Source organism: Schistocerca nitens, chromosome 2 (genome assembly GCF_023898315.1).
Source record: "Schistocerca nitens isolate TAMUIC-IGC-003100 chromosome 2, iqSchNite1.1, whole genome shotgun sequence".
Taxonomy (NCBI): Eukaryota; Metazoa; Arthropoda; class Insecta; order Orthoptera; family Acrididae; genus Schistocerca; species Schistocerca nitens.
In genome coordinates this window covers 316,034,087-316,056,047 of record NC_064615.1, presented here as the reverse complement: position 1 = coordinate 316,056,047, position 21,961 = coordinate 316,034,087, and the positions used below count along the sequence as shown (strand labels likewise).

General features: G+C 41.1%; 1 protein-coding gene across 2 annotated transcripts in view; it reads left to right on the top strand.

Moving 5' to 3' along the window:
• LOC126236086 (torsin-1A-like) overlaps nucleotides 1-19,496 on the top strand; it is an 81,851-nt gene extending 62,355 nt beyond the window's left edge. For both annotated transcript variants that reach the window (XM_049945150.1, XM_049945149.1), the window contains one exon: nucleotides 18,701-19,496. In XM_049945150.1, coding sequence (XP_049801107.1) covers nucleotides 18,701-18,836 — 136 coding nt within the window. In that variant the 3' untranslated portion in view covers nucleotides 18,837-19,496. The remainder of the gene's footprint in view (nucleotides 1-18,700) is intronic.
• Nucleotides 19,497-21,961: the final 2,465 nt, after the last annotated feature.

Genomic DNA, 21,961 nt, shown 5'->3' with positions numbered 1-21,961 from the left:
AGTGGAAATAAAAGACTAACAGGAATAACAGATAACAAAGATTATGTATTATCATCTCCGTGTATCCAAGAAAACAAAATTTTGACAGAAAAGTTTTGGCCAGACCGCTACACTACTAAGGGCTAGTTATACAGTCCCCAGCTAGCAGCCGCTGAAATTCTATTCTGTGAGTAGCACAGAAAACGTGTTGTATGAACACGTAATAACACCTAACCGGAGAATAAACTCGGGATAACTAAACCGGTGGCTGTGGCAGTTAGTGAAGTTAACCAGAGAATAAGTATTGACACTGGCAGGAATAGTTACAGAATTAGTGATGACAATATTGTTGTTAGAACGAGGAAGGAGAAGAAACGGGACTCTCACAAATTATGGAAGAATAGGACGATTCCAAATTTACGTAAAAGTTTCGTACTACTACTCTTTGATCTCGTGCGTCAGGAGCTATTTCCTGACATAAAACTTTTAGCTTGTAGTTGGCCTAATAGGCATTTTATATTGGTACTTCGTAAATTATATTCTGTTGTGTTATAAAAATGACCATTTGTGCCAAAACAGTCTCGTTTATTTAGTGTGTGTAACAATTGCTGCAATATTAGGCAGGTCTATTTTGTTTTATATAGCAGACAGTGACAAAATACATGTAATCAGATCGAGAAACCACACCAGTCTTACGTATTATTTGTATTAAGAGCTTTTCTAGTATTAGGCGACGACATTTCGTTTTTTTCATGTAGCTAATCGTTGACGAACTTTGATGAGGTTATAGATTCTTTCCCAGAAAGGAAAGTATGCCATATAAAGCTGTGGCAAGATTAGAGAGAAAAAATTCTAGGACTTAAGGATTGAAGAAATGTGTACTATCTTGCTTGTCTCTTGTCTTTACTCATTTTATGTACCTTATACTTAATTTTATGTCACACAAAACAGCAAGTTATTAGCTAATAAGCAGTAAAGACTGCAAATTTTCTGAAGAGTTCTTGTTCTGCCGCTTACAAATAATCCCATCCAGTATTAATTGCGAGGTTTTTTTTTAAGAGGGGCAGGATGTCAGACTGGCCGACTGGGAGCAGGAGAGGCACCACAGGATATTATAATTTCCACTGTCCTGAATGTAGTTTGATAGCGCCCATTACAAAATATTACAGCTTTGAATTCCACAGAGCGAAATACAGAGACATGCGATGGAGGAATGCTGTGTGAAGAGGCATAGCACTGCACTTTCGCACACTTACAACCAAATAACATGTCTTACGTTCCCTCGAACATATAGGTTTTATGTATCAGACTCTTCAGAAAGATGTGTGCTGCAAAATGAAGATATTTTGAAAAGTCGACTTTTTTTAAATTTTTGACGTACTACCTCAAATACTCAATGGAGGGGGAACGCCACTATCTAATATTGCCCTGGTTCGGAAATATCGTAGATCTGGACCTGAAGCACAGAACAGTCTTGAGTTGTAATGGGGAGGTGATAGTCTCCACATTACCTGTGTTTACATTAAGTGAGTTTGCTGTCTCCTTTTCGTTTATTGCTCTCACGTCAAATGGAAACAAAACAGATTTCTGTGGCCGGAAGCTATCAAGTAAATTAAAATACTTTCACATAATTACAGAAGGCTAAAATATGTTATTAGTTTCAGATTTTATTTTATTTCCACCTTTCTGACAGTCAAGCATTAATTGTCTTACAGAACAATGAAGTTATTTTTGTTGGTTTGTTAAAGAAATTTGGCTTTTATTAACCTTTTCTGTTGAGACAGTTAATTTATTTGAAACGAATTGTTTTATTCCACACTATTGGCTAGTTTCAACTGATCGCTGCATTTCAAGTGCACGTTTTCATCTTCTAGCACATATGTCACTATGCCATAATAAAGAACCAAACATGAGATAATACAGTACTGGTACTCCAAGAAAATTTACATCTGAATCTGGACATACGAATGTGCACTTTAAGCCGAATTATGCATTTTAGTATGGTTCACAAAATTCCCATGCTCTTTGAGTATCCTCTGATGTCTTGTTTCTTTTATGACATAATGCAAGATCTTTTAATGTTTTACACATACAAATATGTGGCCTTCCTGCATCATCGGAGCTGCGCATGCGCAGTGGCACCTGTTATCTGGCACTCTCTGGCAACTGCTGAAACGAACCTATTTCTAACAGACTGCAGGAAAATATTCCGAACAGTTGTTTGAAAAGCGTTACTTTCAAAGTAAATTTCCTTTCACGCAAGATGAACTCTGTTCGAGAATGTACGATGAATTTATTAAATCACAGAGCCTTTGACTCTCATTCAAAAATCAACTTTTTGAGGACGACCATTTAGAATAATTTTGAGCCCAGAAGATCAGACATTTATGTGGTGGTTAAAAATTTTACTGGCACATTTGTGTGATGTACCCTAAAGTGTAACACATGTAAAAAAGATCAACATTATGTGTGAAAGCTTAGCTTCTCTTGCAGCTTATTAATCGTAGAGACCAATATTATATGTGAAAGCTTTTCAATTCTTGTAGCAACACTGCGTATATTAATTTAAACCATTACCCTTTCCCAATTTTTGTGTTCACGCTTCTTAACAGTGATGTTGCTATTGGCTGACTACATCACGTGTCCTATTCTGTCATTGGCTGGCGAGATCACTTGACATGAGCTACGACTGGCTTACAAAAGCACATTGCAATCTCGATTTCAGTGCTTCAGAAAGTAACATGCGGTGTTTGGTGGAATTCGAATTTATACTTTTGTAATATGAAAATATTTGTTTTCTAAAGTGCCGGGCAATTCTATGCCACTGTTTAAAACCACAACCATTGCAAGGATTGACAAGTTTTACAATTATGAAGAAAAGTATACTGTCACTTAACACGGAAAAAGTGTATTTTCATACGGGAGAAAGTGTATTTTTAACTGGGATCATCATCATCAGTGCTCTGCCTAAAGGCAGGTTTTCACATGGTAGTTCTCCAGGCTGTCCGGTCTTCTGCCATCCTCTTCAGGTTTGTATAATTTCCTCTTCCCTTTATGTCGTTTATCACCTTGTATCTCCTTCTTCCTCTCAGTCTTCTCCCACAAACCAATCCTTCCAAAGCATCTACTAGCAAGCACTCCCTTCTCAATGAATGTCCCAACCAGTTCTTTTTCCTTTCTCTTACAACCTTCAGCAGACATCTTCTCTCACCAACCCTTTCCAATACTCTTTCATTACTCACACTTTCCATCCAACTTATTCTCTCCATTCTCCTCCACATCCACATCTCAAATGCTTCTAACCTTTTTTCATCCTCTCGTCTCATTGTCCATTTTTCTGCCCCATATAGTGGCACACTCCAGACAAAACATTTGCCAAGCCTTTTCCTTAGTCCTTTATCTAATTTGCCACATAAGAGTCTCCTCTTTCTGTTGAATGCCTCCTTCGCTACGGCAATTCGAGTTTTCACCTCCTGGTGACATCTCAAGTCTTCAGCTATTGTGCTTCCGAGATATTTAAATTCACTTACTTGGCTAATGGTAGATTGTCCGATTTTAATAATGGACAGTCTGCGTCTTGTACTGATGACCATACTCTTTGTTTTGCTGTGTTTATTTGCATCTCATATTCCACACAAGCTTCATTCAGATCTTTGAGCATGTTATTCAATGTCCGCTCACTTTCTGCCACTAATACCATGTCATCAGCAAATCTTATACATTCTATTCTCTTTCCACCAATACATATTCCTCTTTTCCCATCTAAGCTTTTTGCAATAATCTCTTCAAGGTATATGTTAAACAACAGTGGGGAAAGGCAAGAACCTTGTCTTAACACCTCATCCAATGCTGCTTCCTTCTGACATTTCATTTCCAATCCTTATCCTTACTTTCTGGTGTAAATATAGATTCTGTATCAGTCGTCTCTCTGTCGAATCTACTCCTTTCCTCTTCAAGATATCCATCAGCTTGTTCCACTGAACTCTTTTCTAAACCTATAAAAACACAAAAGATTTCTCTACCCTTTTCCATATATCGTTCCCCTATAGTTCTCAGCAGGCCAATAGCATCTCTTGTTCCTTTTCCTCTTCTAAATCCGAACTGCTGCTCTGCAATCCCTCTATCCAGCTTGCCATATAACCTTCTATTCAACACTCTCAGCTAGACCTCAGCTGCATGGGAAATTAGACTGATGGTCCGGTGCTCTTCACATTTTTTAGTGTTTCTCTTTTTCTCTATCGGTATCGTAACTGTTGCAGTGAAGTCCTCAGGCCATTCCCCTTTGTCATATATCTCGTTACATAGGTAGGCTATTTCTTTTCTTGCCTTGTTTTCCAGACTCTTCAACAGTTCTGCTGGCAAATCATCTATTCCACATGCCTTCCTATTCTTCATCTCCTTCAGCACCTTTTCTAGTTCTGCTTCCAAGATGGTAAATCCTTTTCCATCTTCCGGCACATATTGCTCCTCTTCAACCTTAATTTTGCTTTGCATTTCATCCCCCTTATACAGACATTCAATATATTCTTGCCACCTGTTCAAAACCTCCTGTGGACTGGCCGGCTACTGACAGCATCTGACTCATGGTGAGCGGCTGACTTTAAGCTATGCATCCTACTGCCTATGTGGAAAGTAATGGGAAACTACCACATTACATTCCCAAGCAGTACATGGTATGTCTCTTTAACTGGGAAATCCGGGAAAAATCCAGGAACTTTTTCCTCGACCACATATATTGCCCTGCAGAGGCCACAGGAGATGCCAGTGACAGGGGACATATGAGAGCGGTGACTAGGCCAAGGCGGCCCCAGACAGGGCCATGCAGTAGGTGCACCGAGTGCCTTGTAGTAATCTGCCAGACTAGAAGGTCAATACATGAGATGGGTGATGGATGTAACACACGTAGAGAAAGCAAGAGGCCCAGAATGGGATGGGGTGAACCAGGGACACAATGGAAGTGTCAGCTGTAGGCAGAACATACACTCCTGGAAATTGAAATAAGAACACCGTGAATTCATTGTCCCAGGAAGGGGAAACTTTATTGACACATTCCTGGGGTCAGATACATCACATGATCACACTGACAGAACCACAGGCACATAGACACAGGCAACAGAGCATGCACAATGTCGGCACTAGTACAGTGTATATCCACCTTTCGCAGCAATGCAGGCTGCTCGTCTCCCATGGAGATGATCGTAGAGATGCTGGATGTAGTCCTGTGGAACGGCTTGCCATGCCATTTCCACCTGGCGCCTCAGTTGGACCAGCGTTCGTGCTGGACGTGCAGACCGCGTGAGACGACGCTTCATCCAGTCCCAAATATGCTCAATGGGGGACAGATCTGGAGATCTTGCTGGCCAGGGTAGTTGACTTACACCTTCTAGAGCACGTTGGGTGGCACGGGATACATGCGGACGTGCATTGTCCTGTTGGAACAGCAAGTTCCCTTGCCGGTCTAGGAATGGTAGAACGATGGGTTCGATGACGGTTTGGATGTACCGTGCACTATTCAGTGTTTCCTCGACGATCACCAGTGGTGTACGGCCAGTGAAGGAGATCGCTCCCCACACCATGATGCCGGGTGTTGGCCCTGTGTGCCTCGGTCGTATGCAGTCCTGATTGTGGCGCTCACCTGCATGGCGCCAAATACGCATACGACCATCATTGGCACCTAGGCAGAAGCGACTCTCATCGCTGAAGACGACACGTCTCCATTCGTCCCTCCATTCACGCCTGTCGCGACACCACTGGAGGCGGGCTGCACGATGTTGGGGCGTGAGCGGAAGACGGCCTAACGGTGTGCGGGACCGTAGCCCAGCTTGCGAATGGTCCTCGCCGATACCCCAGGAGCAACAGTGTCCCTAATTTGCTGGGAAGTGGCGGTGTGGTCCCCTACGGCACTGCGTAGGATCCTACGGTCTTGGCGTGCATCCGTGCGTCGCTGCGGTCCGGTCCCAGGTCGACGGGCACGTGCACCTTCCGCCGACCACTGGTGACAACATCGATGTACTGTGGAGACCTCACGCCCCACGTGTTGAGCAATTCGACGGTATGCCCACTATACACCCTCGCTCAAAGTCCGTCAACTGCACATACGGTTCACGTCCATGCTGTCGCGGCATGCTACCAGTGTTAAAGACTGCGATGGAGCTCCGTATGCCACGGCAAACTGGCTGACACTGACGGCGGCGGTGCACAAATGCTGCGCAGCTAGCGCCATTCGACGGCCAACACCGCGGTTCCTGGTGTGTCCGCTGTGCCGTGCGTGTGATCATTGCTTGTACAGCCCTCTCGCAGTGTCCGGAGCAAGTATGGTGGGTCTGACACACCGGTGTCAATGTGTTCTTTTTTCCATTTCCAGGAGTGTAGGTTACATGTCAGGAGGTGACACACCTGTGTCCACAGAGTTGGAAAAGAGCAGATCGATGTGACCATAGGACGAAGAAGGAGAGTCCACAGAGTGGATGGGTACCGAGGGCACTGGAAATAATGGAGAAAGTCTTAAAGGGAGGGTGGTGTGGTAACATGCCAGCTGGTGGCATGTTGCGATGGTTAATTGCATGATGAGCAGGCCAGTGATGCTGGAGGCAGCTGTACTGGAACCAGGGTGGACACTTGGATTGGTGGCAGCAGAGGAGTAGGCAGCACAGGAGGAGGTGTTGTCCCAGATGGAGGTACATGTGCCGGAGGCACTGAGACATGTAGGTTCCATGGTGCATGAGCTAGCATGGCCCATGCCATAGCAGCTGGATTGGTGGATGCTTCTGGGCTGGGGGACTGGCAGAGCTTGAAGAGACAGGAAGGTTGAAGTAGGCAGTGGAGCCAAGGGATCCTTGAAAACTATAGAAGGTATGGGGGCCGAGGCTGCATTAAAGCAGGAGAGGGTACTGGACTCAAAGAATGCATTAGAGCAAGTGAGAGAATCAAGAATCCAGGGAAACTGCACTGGAGGTTGTGGTGCCAGAGGCAGACAGGCCAGATACAACCAGGAGAGACATATCAAGAAGCACTGAGATGTGGAGTAAGTGGTTCAGCCATGCAGGGAAGGTGGGTCCTAAATTCAAAGCATGGCTGAACTCCGGGCAAGCAGCAGCTTACATGCTGAGTCCCAAGCTGGGTGGGGGAGGTGGGAGGGGGGGGGGGCTGGGAGGGGTAGAGGAGGGCATTCGAATGCGTGAGGCACTGTCAAAGCAGCTCAGTGGTGTGCAAGAAGTGTCATGCAGGATTCAGAAGCTGTGCTGTTTCTTCTGTAGCGTGTGGTGGCGTTGTCACCAAAGAGTGCAGAATCGAGCAAGCCATGCCATGGGTGAGACATTACAACTGTAGATCACATAACAGTGAGAGTTCCAGTGCAGGTTGAGCCGTAGTGATAACAACGATAAGAGAAGTGTCCATGAAAGAAGAATTGCACATGTAAGATCATTCCTTGTCACCACTTCTATGGTTTGGTCGTACGAAGTGGCTGGGACAGCACGTAATAAAAGTCCCTCCACACGTTACAATGAAAGAACACTTTTATTGGTAACATACTAACAAACAGTTCACTGTTTGACATGAAATAGAAAATAAGAGTCACTTGTAATAAAATGCTACGAGTTCTCACTGTAGTCCAAATTGGGGTCCTAGGTTGGTGTCTGGTCAATGTCCAGCTGAAGTGTTAGATAGTGACTAGACTTGGTCAGGTATGGACAAATCAGTATTGGTTAGAGTCCTGGACTGTGCTGGGTTGACGTCTCGTCGGAGATCGGGATGGCTTTGAACATTGCTGCTGTAGAGCGCTACTGACGGATGAGGCTTAAGTGGAAGCTGGTATTGAGCCTGGAGCGAGTGCTGTGCTAGTGGTCAAGTGCCACCTTAAGTACTCTGACAGAAGGATTTCCATCAGTGCCATGTGAAATGCAGATGGGGCTGATGTGGTATGCGGAAGAAAGGTCGTGTGGCGTTTGCAGCAGGGCAGTTGACTGTGCTTGGTCAGCTGTGTGCGTTGCTGGGGGGTGATGCTGGTGCCTCTCACGCAGTCTGCTGGAGTCTGGCGTGTACAGAGAGGGAAGTTTATGTTTCTGTTGTCATCTGGCATGTACACAGAGTACTATGTACAAACAGAGTTGGGATTGCTACTTGTGTCTGGTTTCAGGGGAGGACGCTGGTGTACAGCAACCTTCTCTCTCTCTCTCTGTGTGTGTGTGTGTGTGTGTGTGTGTGTGTACAAGTTTAGTGGAGTTTTTAGATTTTGTGCTTATGAATGTTAAGCACTCCGATTCCTTGTGTCACTGTGTAGTGTGCTTTATACCTATCGATAGGCCATAGAGGATTATTGCTTAGTTCAGATTATTAGAACATGTTGCCTGTTGTAAAATTTTAATTTGTTGCAAGTAAAATTTTGGTGTAACTCTACTTTCAACTTTCATGATGAAAAGTGTCATAGACAACTGTTTGATCCAAATTTTACGAAATTCAGTGTTTACATTCACCTAAAAAATGAAGTCCTCAAACATTTAGTAAAAGTTATATATGTAATGAATCATATTCATTAAATCTTTGTTGTAAAAGGATTGGTATGTGGTACTTGCTATGCCCAATAAGCAGTTAATGTATTGTATTTTTGCATTCTTTGTTTTGTGTGTTTGGATAAAATGTGTCTCTGAAGGTATGACACAGATGTTACCAATTTCATGGTTATCTCTATGCAGAAGTTCACATCCCCCGCAGTTTGTACCATATGATAACTATGATAGTGCTATTCAGCCCAGGGGCACACTTAACTTTTCCACTTTTACTTGACTGTGGATATTTTATGCAAGGAGATTATTATGTTTTATCTGCTAATTTCTAATTTTTCAGAAAGGAGCAATGCAATAAAGAATTGGAGCAGTTAGATTTTTATGCCAGTAGCACTACAGATTTGAGTGGTGCACTTCAGAGAGGATTTTTAGATTAGAGAATTGTTGTGTTAGGTCATTGGAAGTATATCAGTGGAAACATTGGCAACTCAAAAATATCTAGAAGCAACCGTCTGGACCACCCTAAGGTCAAATGACCATGTAAAGCCGATTTTAGAAAAAAGCAGAAATGATTGTAATGAGAAAAATCTAGAGAAATTAGAGCCTATGAAGAGTTTTGCTGACAGCCATTCTTCCCATGCACCATTCACAAATGGAATGGTTAATAGGGGTGGGAGAGTGATAATGTTACCAGAAGTGACATTTGCCCACTCAACTTAAAATGGGTCATGGAGTATAGATGTAAGTGTAGAATAGGAAGCGTACTACTTTTAGTATAGCCCAGTTTTGCTGGAAAACATTTTTCATGACTTGGGATTAACAATTCCATGCCTTCAGGATAATGATTTTTCCTTTGCCTCCAAAATGTTCTGTAAGAGATGTAAGGATTTCTTCATCATTTTGAAATTCGCTTCCTCGAAGATGAGACATAATCTTGCAAAGACCAAATTGTCGTTTTGATGGCAAGAAGACTACAGTGAATGAAAAAGTTGTATATGACACACTCTTGAATTGTAGCGCCACTATTGAATATCACAGGCAGAAATATCAGTGATCTTGAAAGTGTGGATTAGTCCTGTAAATATGTTGAATCATTTAGTAAGTTAAGAAGATTGTTCATGGTAGGCCTAAGCAGAGAATTAAAGTTTGAATCTTTCAGAAGTTTACATCTAGCACTTCCAGTCTTAAAGATGCAATCATGAAGTCCAGTTCTCAGTATTTGCTATTTTGTGTAGTACTTCTCCTGGAGTGTATCAATTAAACTTGCATCTCAGGTTGTTGCTTTGATGATTTTCTTTTCTATCTTCAACAGAGATTATTCTCCACAACACTAGCCTTTTGACTCCCTCTTAGATGGAGGTTCCTAAGATATTTTTTTAAATGATTTTGATAATTATTTGTTTTAAATTAAATGAATTGATTTAAATGTATTTATTTTTATTTCGAATCCTGTGTCATGTTAATTTAATCATCATATTAACATTTTCATTTTCACTCATTTTTCTTCCTGTTTTTATTTTTTTTCATTTGGTATCTTTAAAATAACATGGACAATTATGTTTAGTATTAACTTTGATTTAATTTGTTCTGTTGTATTATCTGATATTTTTGACCATTTTTAGCATTCATTATTTCTATTCCTCATTTTGCTTGAATTTTGTTTTGTTTGTAATCCTTTAACTCTTCTGCTGCATTATTTTATCCTCAGTGTAATAAAAATTTGTGTTACAAATGTTTGTGTGATATTTACCATCCCAAAATAATTAAAATCATATGCATGGAGACACCATATGAAAAAAGAATGACAGGTTGCAAAAAATGAGAGCAAATGACAAAAGTTAATATGGTGATTACAATAATGTGACAAAGGATTGTAAATAAAAAAATTACATTTTTACCAATTAACTGAATAAAAATAATCAGTGTCATTTCAATAAAAATGTAAAAATAAATAATTTCAAAGCACCTGATGACATTCGAACCACCACCTTCTGGATGTTAGCAAGGTACCAAAACTACTACACTGCTCTTCCGATCTGCTTACTGCTATCAATTTTAAGGCTCTAGAGCAGTATTTGTCCCTCCCTCTCTCTCTCTCTCTATCTCTCTCTCTCTCTCTCTCTCTCTCTTTTCCCCCCCAAGAGCTATCACTGACATCGTGGGGCACTGCCTCAGGTCGCATATATACCAACCTTATTATTAACTGGGAATTTACATAAATGAGGATGTTATGAGCTCCCCAGTAGACTAGGTATGGTAAGAGCGTGATAAGTTGGCTGCCAGCCCCCAAGTGCTGATGGTTAAAAGTTGACACAGTTTGTAACGCTTTGTGTTGACTGTACTCTGTTTCAGATTGCTGCCCTCCTCAGCAACCCTAAACCCTAAAGTTGTGACTGTAATTGCCTGATGATATGTTGTATTGTCCGGCATTATGCAAAATGAGACATGATCACAAATATTTACTAAATATTTTGAATGTCTTTTCCTTCTACTCATCGTGTTGTATTATAGCAGTCTAAATTTAATTTCATATTCCTAGTTACCAAGATGTACTGCATGAGCAGTCTTTCTACAACAGCTTAATTAACAGTTTTCTTACCAGAAAGTCATGTGCCATCATCCAGAAAGTGGTTCCTCATTAATTTAAATAAAACTGGAACATCTGAGAACACCCAGACACATTTATTTTTGTACTGCAGATTTAGAAAGCAGATATTTGTCTCTGTTACATTAAGACCTTTCCACACTGATCGATATTTTGTGCCGAGATCAAACACTGCTGCAGCAGTATTGTACCCATTATCTTGCATGGAGAAGATAATTGATCATCTGTTATCCATGTATCAAAATCATATAGAGTGGTTGCTTCCATTCAGCAAACAAACCACGTACCATAACAAATAACACATTAGTGTGTGGCCACATAACACGATCTTTATCAGAATCATATTTAACACTACTGTATACATTCATTTCATTGAATGAGAATACATGTTGAGCTTTTGACAATACTGATGATTGGACTTCAGTTAGCTACAAAATATATGTAAGCACGCCAGGAAAGCATCTGAAAGAGTGTGATGTCCATCTTTTCAGTGTTGATAGTCGACCTGATTTCTTAAAAACAAATAACACTTCCTAGATACAGCGTAAGAGTAACTATCTTGCAAATATCTTCTCTTTGCCACTTTGCTTGTTCCTTTCCCCTTAGCAAGCAGTTTATCTGCATTCTTGAAATCAGTTTCCCTCATGTTTGTTACCTCCTCTTCCACTTACTTCTTTTTAATAAATTTGCTCATGCTTTATTTTCTCAACACTAAATTTCACTTTTTGTTTCAGGCACTTCTCACTGTACTTCAGTTTTGCACACACAGCTGTCAGTCTGTGGTTCCTATATTCTAAGCCTTATCTGCATTTACAAAGTTCACTGATTTGTTTACTGTCACCTTTTGTCTTCCTGCTGTACGACAGGCATCCCATTACAGCACAGCCAGGCACTTTAAAACAAGACTTTTATTAAGCACCATAAAGTACCACAAACAAGCAAACAGAACAACTCTGTTGTGTGCCTTAATAGACAGTGGAATTGCATGCTCCTACAATGACAACATGCCTAGAACAACAAAATGTTCAGCAATTTGTGCATGCCATTTGGACTCCCCCTGCCTGGGATTCTGACCCACATCACTGTATAGATGGTATCAAAAAATCTTTTCCAACCCTGAGGACCATGCCTTGTTAGAATATATAACATATTCTGATTCACTCTATTGGGTAGGAAGACACGATCCACAGTGATAACCATCTTGAGTATTAAGCTACACATTGCTGTCATCTCTGCCTTTTCCTGGATGTACATAAAATGGATCTGACCAAGAATTATTAGGCTTTCTTACATTTTAGATCTAACCATTGTGATAATTTTTATTAATTACTATAACCTGTTGAGGCCAATACTGCCGAAATTACAGCACTAAAAAAGTCTGTGTCTGAATACGAGAAAAAGGCACGAAGTTGGAAGTGAAGCTATCTGCCGCAACTGACGAACTAGAACAGTACCAAAGGCGAAATAGTCTACGACTGTTTGGAGTAGTAGAAAATAAGGAGGAAGACACGGACAACCTGCTTATACAGGTTGCGCGTGAAAAATTAGGCGTTGAAGTGACCAAGGCAGACATTGACAGGAGCCATCGGGTGGGGCGAAAACTACCAGGTGCCACCAAACCTCGTCCAATAATAATTAAATTTGTCTCGTACCGAAAAAGGGCAGAGATCTTTACCCAGAAGAAGAAGTTAGCAAGGACAGGGCTTACAATAAGGGAAGATCTGACACACGAACGGCTAAAGATTTTAAACAGTGCCATATCCCATTTCGGTCTTCAGAATGTGTGGACTCAGGATGGCAGAGTAATCATTAAGACAGCAGCTGGAAAGAAGACAGTCACAAACATGACAGAACTGAATAGTATTAAGTGAAGCTACTTGAGCCAAAAGTGCAAACTTAACACCATTTGCAAATTGTAACAGCCCTATACTCAGATATAGTCTTGTAATTTTATTAATTTTTTTAATTATACCCATATTTGTACCTTCAACTAATTGTTTTTGTAACTGTATTAACTTTTCACTTTTTTTTGTCTCTGTAGCTCTAACCATTACTTAATTTTAGTTACTGCTAATACTTTTTTTCATTTTCTCAGTTTATTCTCTTCCGTTCTGAAATAGTTCTATTGCAATTATTAGTCTCTCCTTTAGTTCATTAATCACCCATCTCTTCGGTTTAAATTGTTCATAACAAAAATCACTATCAGTATCACTTTAGCAAATTTTAATCTAATTGTAGCTTCCTACGATAATCACTACCAGTATCACTTTAGTAAATTTCAATTTAATTCTAGCTTCCTACGATAATCTATTAATTATTAAGCTTACTTCTCTCTGCTGGCAGCATCGGCCTCTTAAATCACTCCCTTTTCCCTTATTTCCACCCTAAGCTGTTTCAAATACGCTAATTACATTTCTCCTCTTACGACAGAGGATACACAGTGACACACACCCGTCACTATTTTGGTCATATTCTCCTTGCACCGAATACCACTAATCCATTTTCTATACTCCCGCAACCTCAGGAAATCTCTAGCAGTCGCCTTTCTTTCGGCACTCGCTGTGTCACAAACAGGGCGCGCAAAATCTCGGACACCCCTGTGTTATGTCACTTGGCGGAAGCAGCGGCCAGTGCCCCTCGCGGCAGGTAGTGCCTAACAAAGGGACAAACCAGTCTGCCACCCTACTACAGGCTGCTCAGCGGAACGGGTCAGAGCTTTTAGCAGCTCACTGCAACATCCAGTCTTTACCTGCACATTACGAAGAACTTAGCCTCCTCTTCAACCAACTAAACTACCACGTAATCCTCCTATCCGAAACGTGGTTGAAACCACACATATCCTCTGCATCTTTTCATCTCCCAGGGTACACATTTCTTAGGGCAGACAGATCAAAAAAGCGAGGTGGCGGGGTCGGCGCGTATATACGAACAGATCTCAAAGCGAAAGTCTTATGTACGTCAAATCCTGCTGAAGAAAAAGAGGCTGAATTCATGTTCATTGAAATAAATATACAAAGTCGGAAATTCTTGACTGGCGTCGTGTACAAGCCGCCAAAAATAAGCTCAGTGAGTTCCTTCCAGTCAGAATTACATTCACTTCAGTGTCAATACGAACATGTCATCGTAATGGGTGACTTGAACATAGACCTGCTAAGAGACACTCCCTCCGCAATAAACCTAAGAAGACTGTTTAGTTGCAATAGCATGAACATTCTTCCATTACAACCTACACACCATACGGCGCACAGTCATACTCTTATAGACGTAATTGCAACGAAACAGACTGACAAAGTAAGAGATGTTGGTCAAACATCGGCCCCTGGCCTCTCAGCACATGATGTAATATTCCTGGCCTACTCTGTGCAGCCCCCAAGGATCAAATCGCGTTACATAACTTGTAGGAACATGAAACGTATTGACTTTGACGCTCTAACAGCCGATTCCTCAGAAATCTCATGGCATCAAATAATCAGAAAACCCACAATCGACGGCAAAATTAATGAACTTGGTGATCAACTCACTGCCCTCTATGATAAACATGCACCTGTGCGCACAATCCGTGTAAGAAAATCTCCTGCTCCATGGCTGACAGCTGAATTATGTCAAATGATGACTAATAGGGATGCTGCCCACAGGCGTTTCAAGGCAGATCCGAAACCCGAGCGTTTCGAAGAATATAGAAAGCTACGGAACAGAGTGAAACAATGCATTCGCAATGCTAAAATCAGGCACGCTCGCTCCCTTGTATCCAGCGATCTGACGCCCACGACTCTATGGAAGAATCTCCGTAGCTTGGGGGTCGGAAAGGCAAAATCGGAAACTACTTTTCATGTGTCAGCTAACGAATTAAATGAATTCTTCTCTGCACCTCTGAATACCAGCACAGCTGATAATTACCGTCCACAAGAATCCCCAAACAGGATAACTAACAACGATACCTTCCATCTAAAACGTGTAACAACAAATACGGCAAGAAAAGCAATAATGAGAATCTCTTCTGATGCGATAGGCAACGACAGTATCAGTATAACCATGATTAAGAATGTTGCCGATATCTTAGTACCTGTCTTAACTGACATATTTAATTTTTCCCTCGTGAACGGAATATATCCCACTGCATGGAAAAGAAGCCTAATTCGACCCATCCCTAAGATCGAAAACCCGCAACTGCCTAGTGATTACCGACCAATTAGCATACTGCCTGCTGTTTCCAAAGCACTTGAATATATTGTTCATGACCAAATCACTGAACACTTGCATGAATTCAGCCTATATGACAAATTTCAATCCGGTTTCCGTAAACATCACAGCACAAACACTGCTCTAATTAAAGTAACCGATGACCTGAAATATGCCATCGACAATCGAAAGGCAACAATTTTGACGCTACTGGACTTCAGCAAAGCTTTTGATACTGTTAGCTTTGACATATTGCTCAGAAAAATGCAACAGCTTAATTTCTCTGATAGTGCAATGAAATGGTTTGAAAGCTACTTAAAAGACAGACAGCAATGTGTTGTCTGCGTAAATGAAAAATCTTCCTGGAAACATGTTTCCTCGGGAGTGCCCCAAGGATCAGTCTTAGGACCACTTTTGTTTTCTTTATATGTCAACGATATTTCGTCGGTTCTGTCCTCCTGTAAATATCATTTCTATGCCGACGACCTCCAGCTCTACTTAAGCGTCAGGCCTGAAGATGTAAACACTGCAATCGCTCAGATGAATGATGATCTGTCTTCAGTACTGACATGGGCGAAAAACCTGGGGCTTAAACTAAATGCAAAAAAGACGCAAGTAATCTTAATAGCCCATCAGAAATTAATAAGTTCAGATTTCCGCGAACGGCTACCTCCTATTCTGCTCGACGGTACTCCAATACCATATCAGAAAACAGTGAAGAACTTGGGTGTAACTTTGGATGAGCATCTCAACTGGGCGGAGAATACAGTCGCAGTGTGCCGAAAGACGTCTGCTTGTCTCTATGCTCTCAAAAAGTTTCGGAACAGGACTTGAAACGCCAGGTCGTGCAAGCACTCGTTCTACCGAATCTCCACTATTGTGATGTGATTCAACAAGGCATGAGTAGTGAAAACAAAAGACGGCTAGAGCTAACCATGAATGCCTGTGTGCGTTACACCTGCAACATTCGCCGATATGATCATGTTAGTGCTTCATACTCCGAGCTAGGGTGGCTGCGGCCGGACAAATTGCGTGACTACCACACTCTATGTCTACCTCACCAACTCCTCGTCGCGCAAGCACCCCAGTACCTTGCTTCAGAGATTAAAAACCTGTCATGCCATCATAATCGAAACACGAGGTCACTGTTATTTGGTATCCTAACTGTGCCCACTCACAAAACAAAAACTTTTACAAACTCCTTCTCAGTTGCCGCTGTCCGCCTCTGGAACAAACTGCCCCTTACCTTCCGCAAAATTCAATCTCCTGCTGCTTTTAAGAAGAAGCTGAAGCATTTCCTACTATCATCCTGATAAAGTTCTCCACAAAACTGATGTACAAGGCCAATCCTCTCATCCGTCAAATAGCAAAGCTAGCGTCTCCTATCTTGCTCTTGAGATGCCTTCCTCTTCATCTATCTCTATTAGCCACGCAATCTTCTTTTCCTTTGTATTTCCTTAATTATGTTTCATCATGTCTCTCTATTCTTCTCCTCCCGTCACCATGAGTCTCCCTCAAACTCCCTGCTGCCAGCACTCTTATCTAAAATCTGTCTCTTCAATAATGTCTAATTATAACAGTACTTGTGATCTAAGAATATAAACTCTATATGTATGTATTTTTCCAGGTGTACCTTTCAAATTGTTTATTTCACTTTTTATACTAGATGTAGTTTAACATGCCTACTAAAACATATGAATGTAAAATAAGTAGAATGCCTGGTTAGATGTAAGAGAGGGCCTGATGGCCCTAATCTTGCCAGGTTAAATAAATCAATAAATAAAATAAAATAAAATAAATAAAATAACCTTTTGTCCAACAAGCACTTCCATTACCCAGGGTTTTGAATGACACATTCTTCCAGGCTTCTTGTTAGGATGTCTTTGTACTGTTAAATAACAAACGTTCTGTTGTGTAAGCTTGAGAATTGCTCATTTATTACTAGTGTGTGTGTGTGTGTGCAACCTTTCATGTTGGGGAATGCAGGGTTATTACAAATGATTGAAGCGATTTCACAGCTCTACAATAACTTTATTATTTGAGATATTTTCACAATGCTTTGCACACACATACAAAAACTCAAAAAGTTTTTTTAGGCATTCACAAATGTTCGATATGTGCCCCTTTAGTGATTCGGCAGACATCAAGCCGATAATCAAGTTCCTCCCACACTCGGCGCAGCATGTCCCAATCAATAAATTTGAAAGCATCGTTGATGCGAGCTCGCAGTTCTGGCACGTTTCTTGGTAGAGGAGGTTTAAACACTGAATCTTTCACATGACCCCACAGAAAGAAATCGCATGGGGTTAAGTCGGGAGAGCGTGGAGGCCATGACATGAAGTGCTGATCATGATCTCCACCACGTCCGATTCATCGGTTTTCCAATCTCCTGTTTAAGAAATGCCGAACATCATGATGGAAGTGCGGTGGAGCACCATCCTGTTGAAAGATGAAGTCGGCGCTGTCGGTCTCCAGTTGTGACATGAGCTAATTTTCCGGCATGTCCAGATACACGTGTCCTGTAACGTTTTTTTCGCAGAAGAAAAAGGGGCCATAAACTTTAAACAGTGAGATTGCACAAAACACGTTAACTTTTGGTGAATTGCGAATTTGCTGCACGAATGCGTGAGGATTCTCTACCGCCCAGATTCGCACATTGTGTCTGTTCACTTCACCATTAAGAAAACATGTTGCTTCATCACTGAAAACAAGTTTCGCACTGAACGCGTACTCTTCCATGAGCTGTTGCAACCGCGCCGAAAATTCAAAGCGTTTGACTTTGTCATCAGGTGTCAGGGCTTGTAGCAATTGTAAACGGTAAGGCTTCTGCTTTAGCCTTTTCCGTAAGATTTTCCAAACCATCGGCTGTGGTACGTTTAGCTCCCTGCTTGCTTTATTCGTCGACATCCGCGGGCTACGCGTGAAACTTGCCCGCACGCGTTCAACCGTTTCTTCGCTCACTGCAGGCCAACCCGTTGATTTTCGCTTACAGAGGCATCCAGAAGCTTTAAACTACGCATACCATCGCCGAATGGAGTTAGCAGTTGGTGGATCTTTGTTGAACTTCGTCCTGAAGTGTCGTTGCACTGTTATGACTGACTGATGTGAGTGCATTTCAAGCACGACATACGCTTTCTCGGCTCCTGTCGCCATTTTGTCTCACTGCGCTCTCAAGCGCTCTGGCGGCAGAAACCTGAAGTGCGGCTTCAGCCGAACAAAACTTTGAGTTTTTCTACGTATCTGTAGTGTGTCGTGACCATGGAGCTACAGTGAATTTATGAAATCGCTTCAATCATTTGTAATAGCCCTGTAGTTTGTTCTTAACTCTTTGTTTTTAAAATTTCCATAACAGAAGTTACTGTTTGTATAATAATACTTATACAACCTTGTGCCACCTCATTAAGGCTGTAATATTGATTTTTTTTAATTTCAGAGAAGTTTTGGAATACTTAACATATGGCCCAGAGGAAATGAAAATATTTTCAAACTCTGGATGTAAAAGAGTTTCACAGAAGGTTGCAACAGTTGTGGAAAAGAAGAGGTACCCTCCAAGACGTACAGAGCTTTGAATTGTTTTTGATCATTATATTTACTTTCAGTATTGAATCTTTGATCTTACCGTGTCTGAGCATTTTATGTCTTGTATCAGATTTTTAACCCACTATATAGCAAAAGTTGTTGTGATGTGAACAATTTACTGAAAGCAATTTTTTATGTTTATTGTACAATGTTTTATAGGCAGTGTAATTGTGTGTGTGTGTGTGTGTGTGTAGGAAGGAGATGGGTTAACAGATGTTTGTATGCCATGTTTTCCAATACTTGATTGGGTCCGTAATTGAAACTCTTTTTATTTTCATTGCTTGTTATAGGCATTAAAAGCTATCTGTGATACTCCTTTTTATTTTGTTGCACTATTTTGTCTGTGAGTGGCTGATGTAAAAAAAAGGTGTAAAATATATAAAATATAGCTTTGTTGCACATTACAGCATGACACAAGCGCAGCTTAAAAACCTTATGCTGGTTTACCATAGACATTATAAGACGGCAGCTACTTTTTAAGACAGCAGAAATGAATGTTTGCATATTGTTTTGTATGGATTGTATAAATGTACTTTGATATGCACACATAAGTTATTTGTGAATAAATACAGAAAGCACATATTTATAGAACATTGTATATGAGAAATATTTTCAGTGCAGTAATCATACTAAGGATCTTGTGATATTTCTGTAAGTGTACTTTGTTATGCAATAATGTAAAAAAATAAAAGAAATTTATTAACACATTAAAAATGAAACTTTCATATTGGAATGCATTGAAATGAGTTTGGAACCTATTTTTGGACACAGCAGTGTAACACTACCTACATTATTGTTATTTTTTGAAAGCAGTCCTGTTACTTTAGTGTAATTATGAAACTTATTCTCAGTTCTTCATGAAGAGGACAGAAATGCTCACTTGTAAACTGAAAAAAAAACTTCAAATCTTAGATGAGCATGTTTCTGCTTTCCTGGAGTTTAAAATACTACAGCTGTTTTTTGAAGGTCAACTAAAAAATTCAGTAATACCTGCTGCTGTCCTACTCTACTTATGCTATGATACTGCAGTGGTCATCTTTTTCTATTCATTTGCATTTATCCATAAATAACAGATTCATATTCCTTCCTTTGTGTGAGAGCAACTTTATTGCTTCGGAGCTTCTTGGTGTTTTACACACACACACACACACACATACACACACACACTTTTGAGCCAACATGATCGCTGCCATTGCAAAATACTGAATGCTGCCTGGTGGCATTGTGGGCACGTGATGCGATAAGTAAGGTATATAAGTGGAGTAGAGATGAATGAGAATTTGTTCAGGTGACAAAATGAGCCACAAATAGTCTACTGGCAAAGGGCACATTCTTATGGCCTATTCCTGTACTACTGTTCTGAACACTGTGGACAATAGTTGAAGGACAGTGAAACCATGAGTAGGCGGCAAGGTGTTGGATGTCCATTCTTAATTACAGGATGTCTGGATCAGAGGTTTGCTTACTCTGTAAAGTAGGATACTTCTCAATGAGATCTGATGACGAAGTACAGTGATGGCATAGGGGCAAGTGTTTTGGAGCACACCATTCATTCAGCTCCCCCCCCCCCCCCCCTCCATTGACAATGGCTTTTGTTTTTCCACTGACAAAATGGTTTGTATGAATTTCTGGTTTCTCTCACCAACTTTACATCTTGGGCCTGTTGCTCTTCCTTTCGCTGAAACTACGAAATTCTTGGGGCTCCTTCTTGATAGGAAACTCTTTTGGTCATCCCATGTCTTACCTGGCAGCCCACTGTGTGTGGTCCCTCAATGTCCTACGTGTTGTCAATGGTACTTCCAGGGGTGCGGACGAACCACCGTCTTCCATTTGTACCGGTTCCTTAGCTGTTCAAAACTAGACTATGAGTGCTTTGTTAATGCATATGCACGTCGTCCCTCTTATTCTGTCTCAATATATCCACCATCATGGCATCCTTTTCACCACTGGCACCTTTTACACTAGCCCGGTTGAGAGTCTGTATGCAGAAGCTGCCGAACTATCGCAGCCCTACCACTGTGACTTTCTCCTCAGCAGACATGCATGCTGTTTGTTTGCCATGCATGGCCGCCCATGTTGTGCCCCCTTATTCGACAACTCCTTTGATTATCAGTGTGGGGTGCGCCCCTCTTTTCTATTACCTCTTGGAGTTCGCTTTCAGCTCTTGCTCCGGCAGATTAACTTCACACTCCCTGCACCTTTCCTGGTGGGTGTGAACCTTTCACCAACTTGGCTTCACGCGGCAGTCTGTGTTCACCTTCATTCACTTCCTAAGGATACTACTCCATCCTCACTCTATTGGCTTCAGTTTTATGATCTTCGTACGGAACTTCACGATAGTACCTTTGTGTACACTGATGGGTCTCAGACTGACCGTGGTGTTGGGTGTGCCTTCATCATTGGCACCGACGTTTTCGGTATCGGCTTCCAGCATACAGTAAATTAGTAAGTAGTACTTTGAAAAAAGCATTGTATCCCCATTTTTACTCAACAGTATAGCTTCTGTTTATCAGCTGATGGTAGTTTAATATTTACTTGACTACAATGTTATTTTTCAAAGAAATATTTTCTTATATATGTAAATTGTGAGTGCTATTTGCATTTTGCCTTGAAATCAACAGACTTTTTCAAACTCTGAATCAAGATAGTCACATAATTGTAGGAAGTTCAGCTAATGTTTTTATTTTATTTATTTATTTTTAACTAGCAGGTTTTTTTTCTCTGTGTTTGCTGGGAGCTTGTTGAATGCCTTTGAACCAGAGTGCATAAATCCATTCTGAATGAGACAAACTCAACATGAAAATAATTCTTTGCATTGTATCAATTATGTAATCTCATTTAGCTGAAACTGATTTTAAAAAGGCTTCTGCAAGGCATACGGTTACCTCCTTTGCGCAGTATTCGTACTTTATGAGGGTTGTCATAGGTTCTGGAAACTAGGGAATTTCAAATGTGTTGGAGAAATATGGGGGAAAAAAAAACACTGGAAAAATCTCATTTTTGTCTCAGTAAATGACATGGTTTGTTTACTGAGATGTCAATGCATCATCACTGGTTGGGTGCAGGTGAGCACATACACAGCTTCCCTACTCCCTCATTGCTACAGCTTCCTACC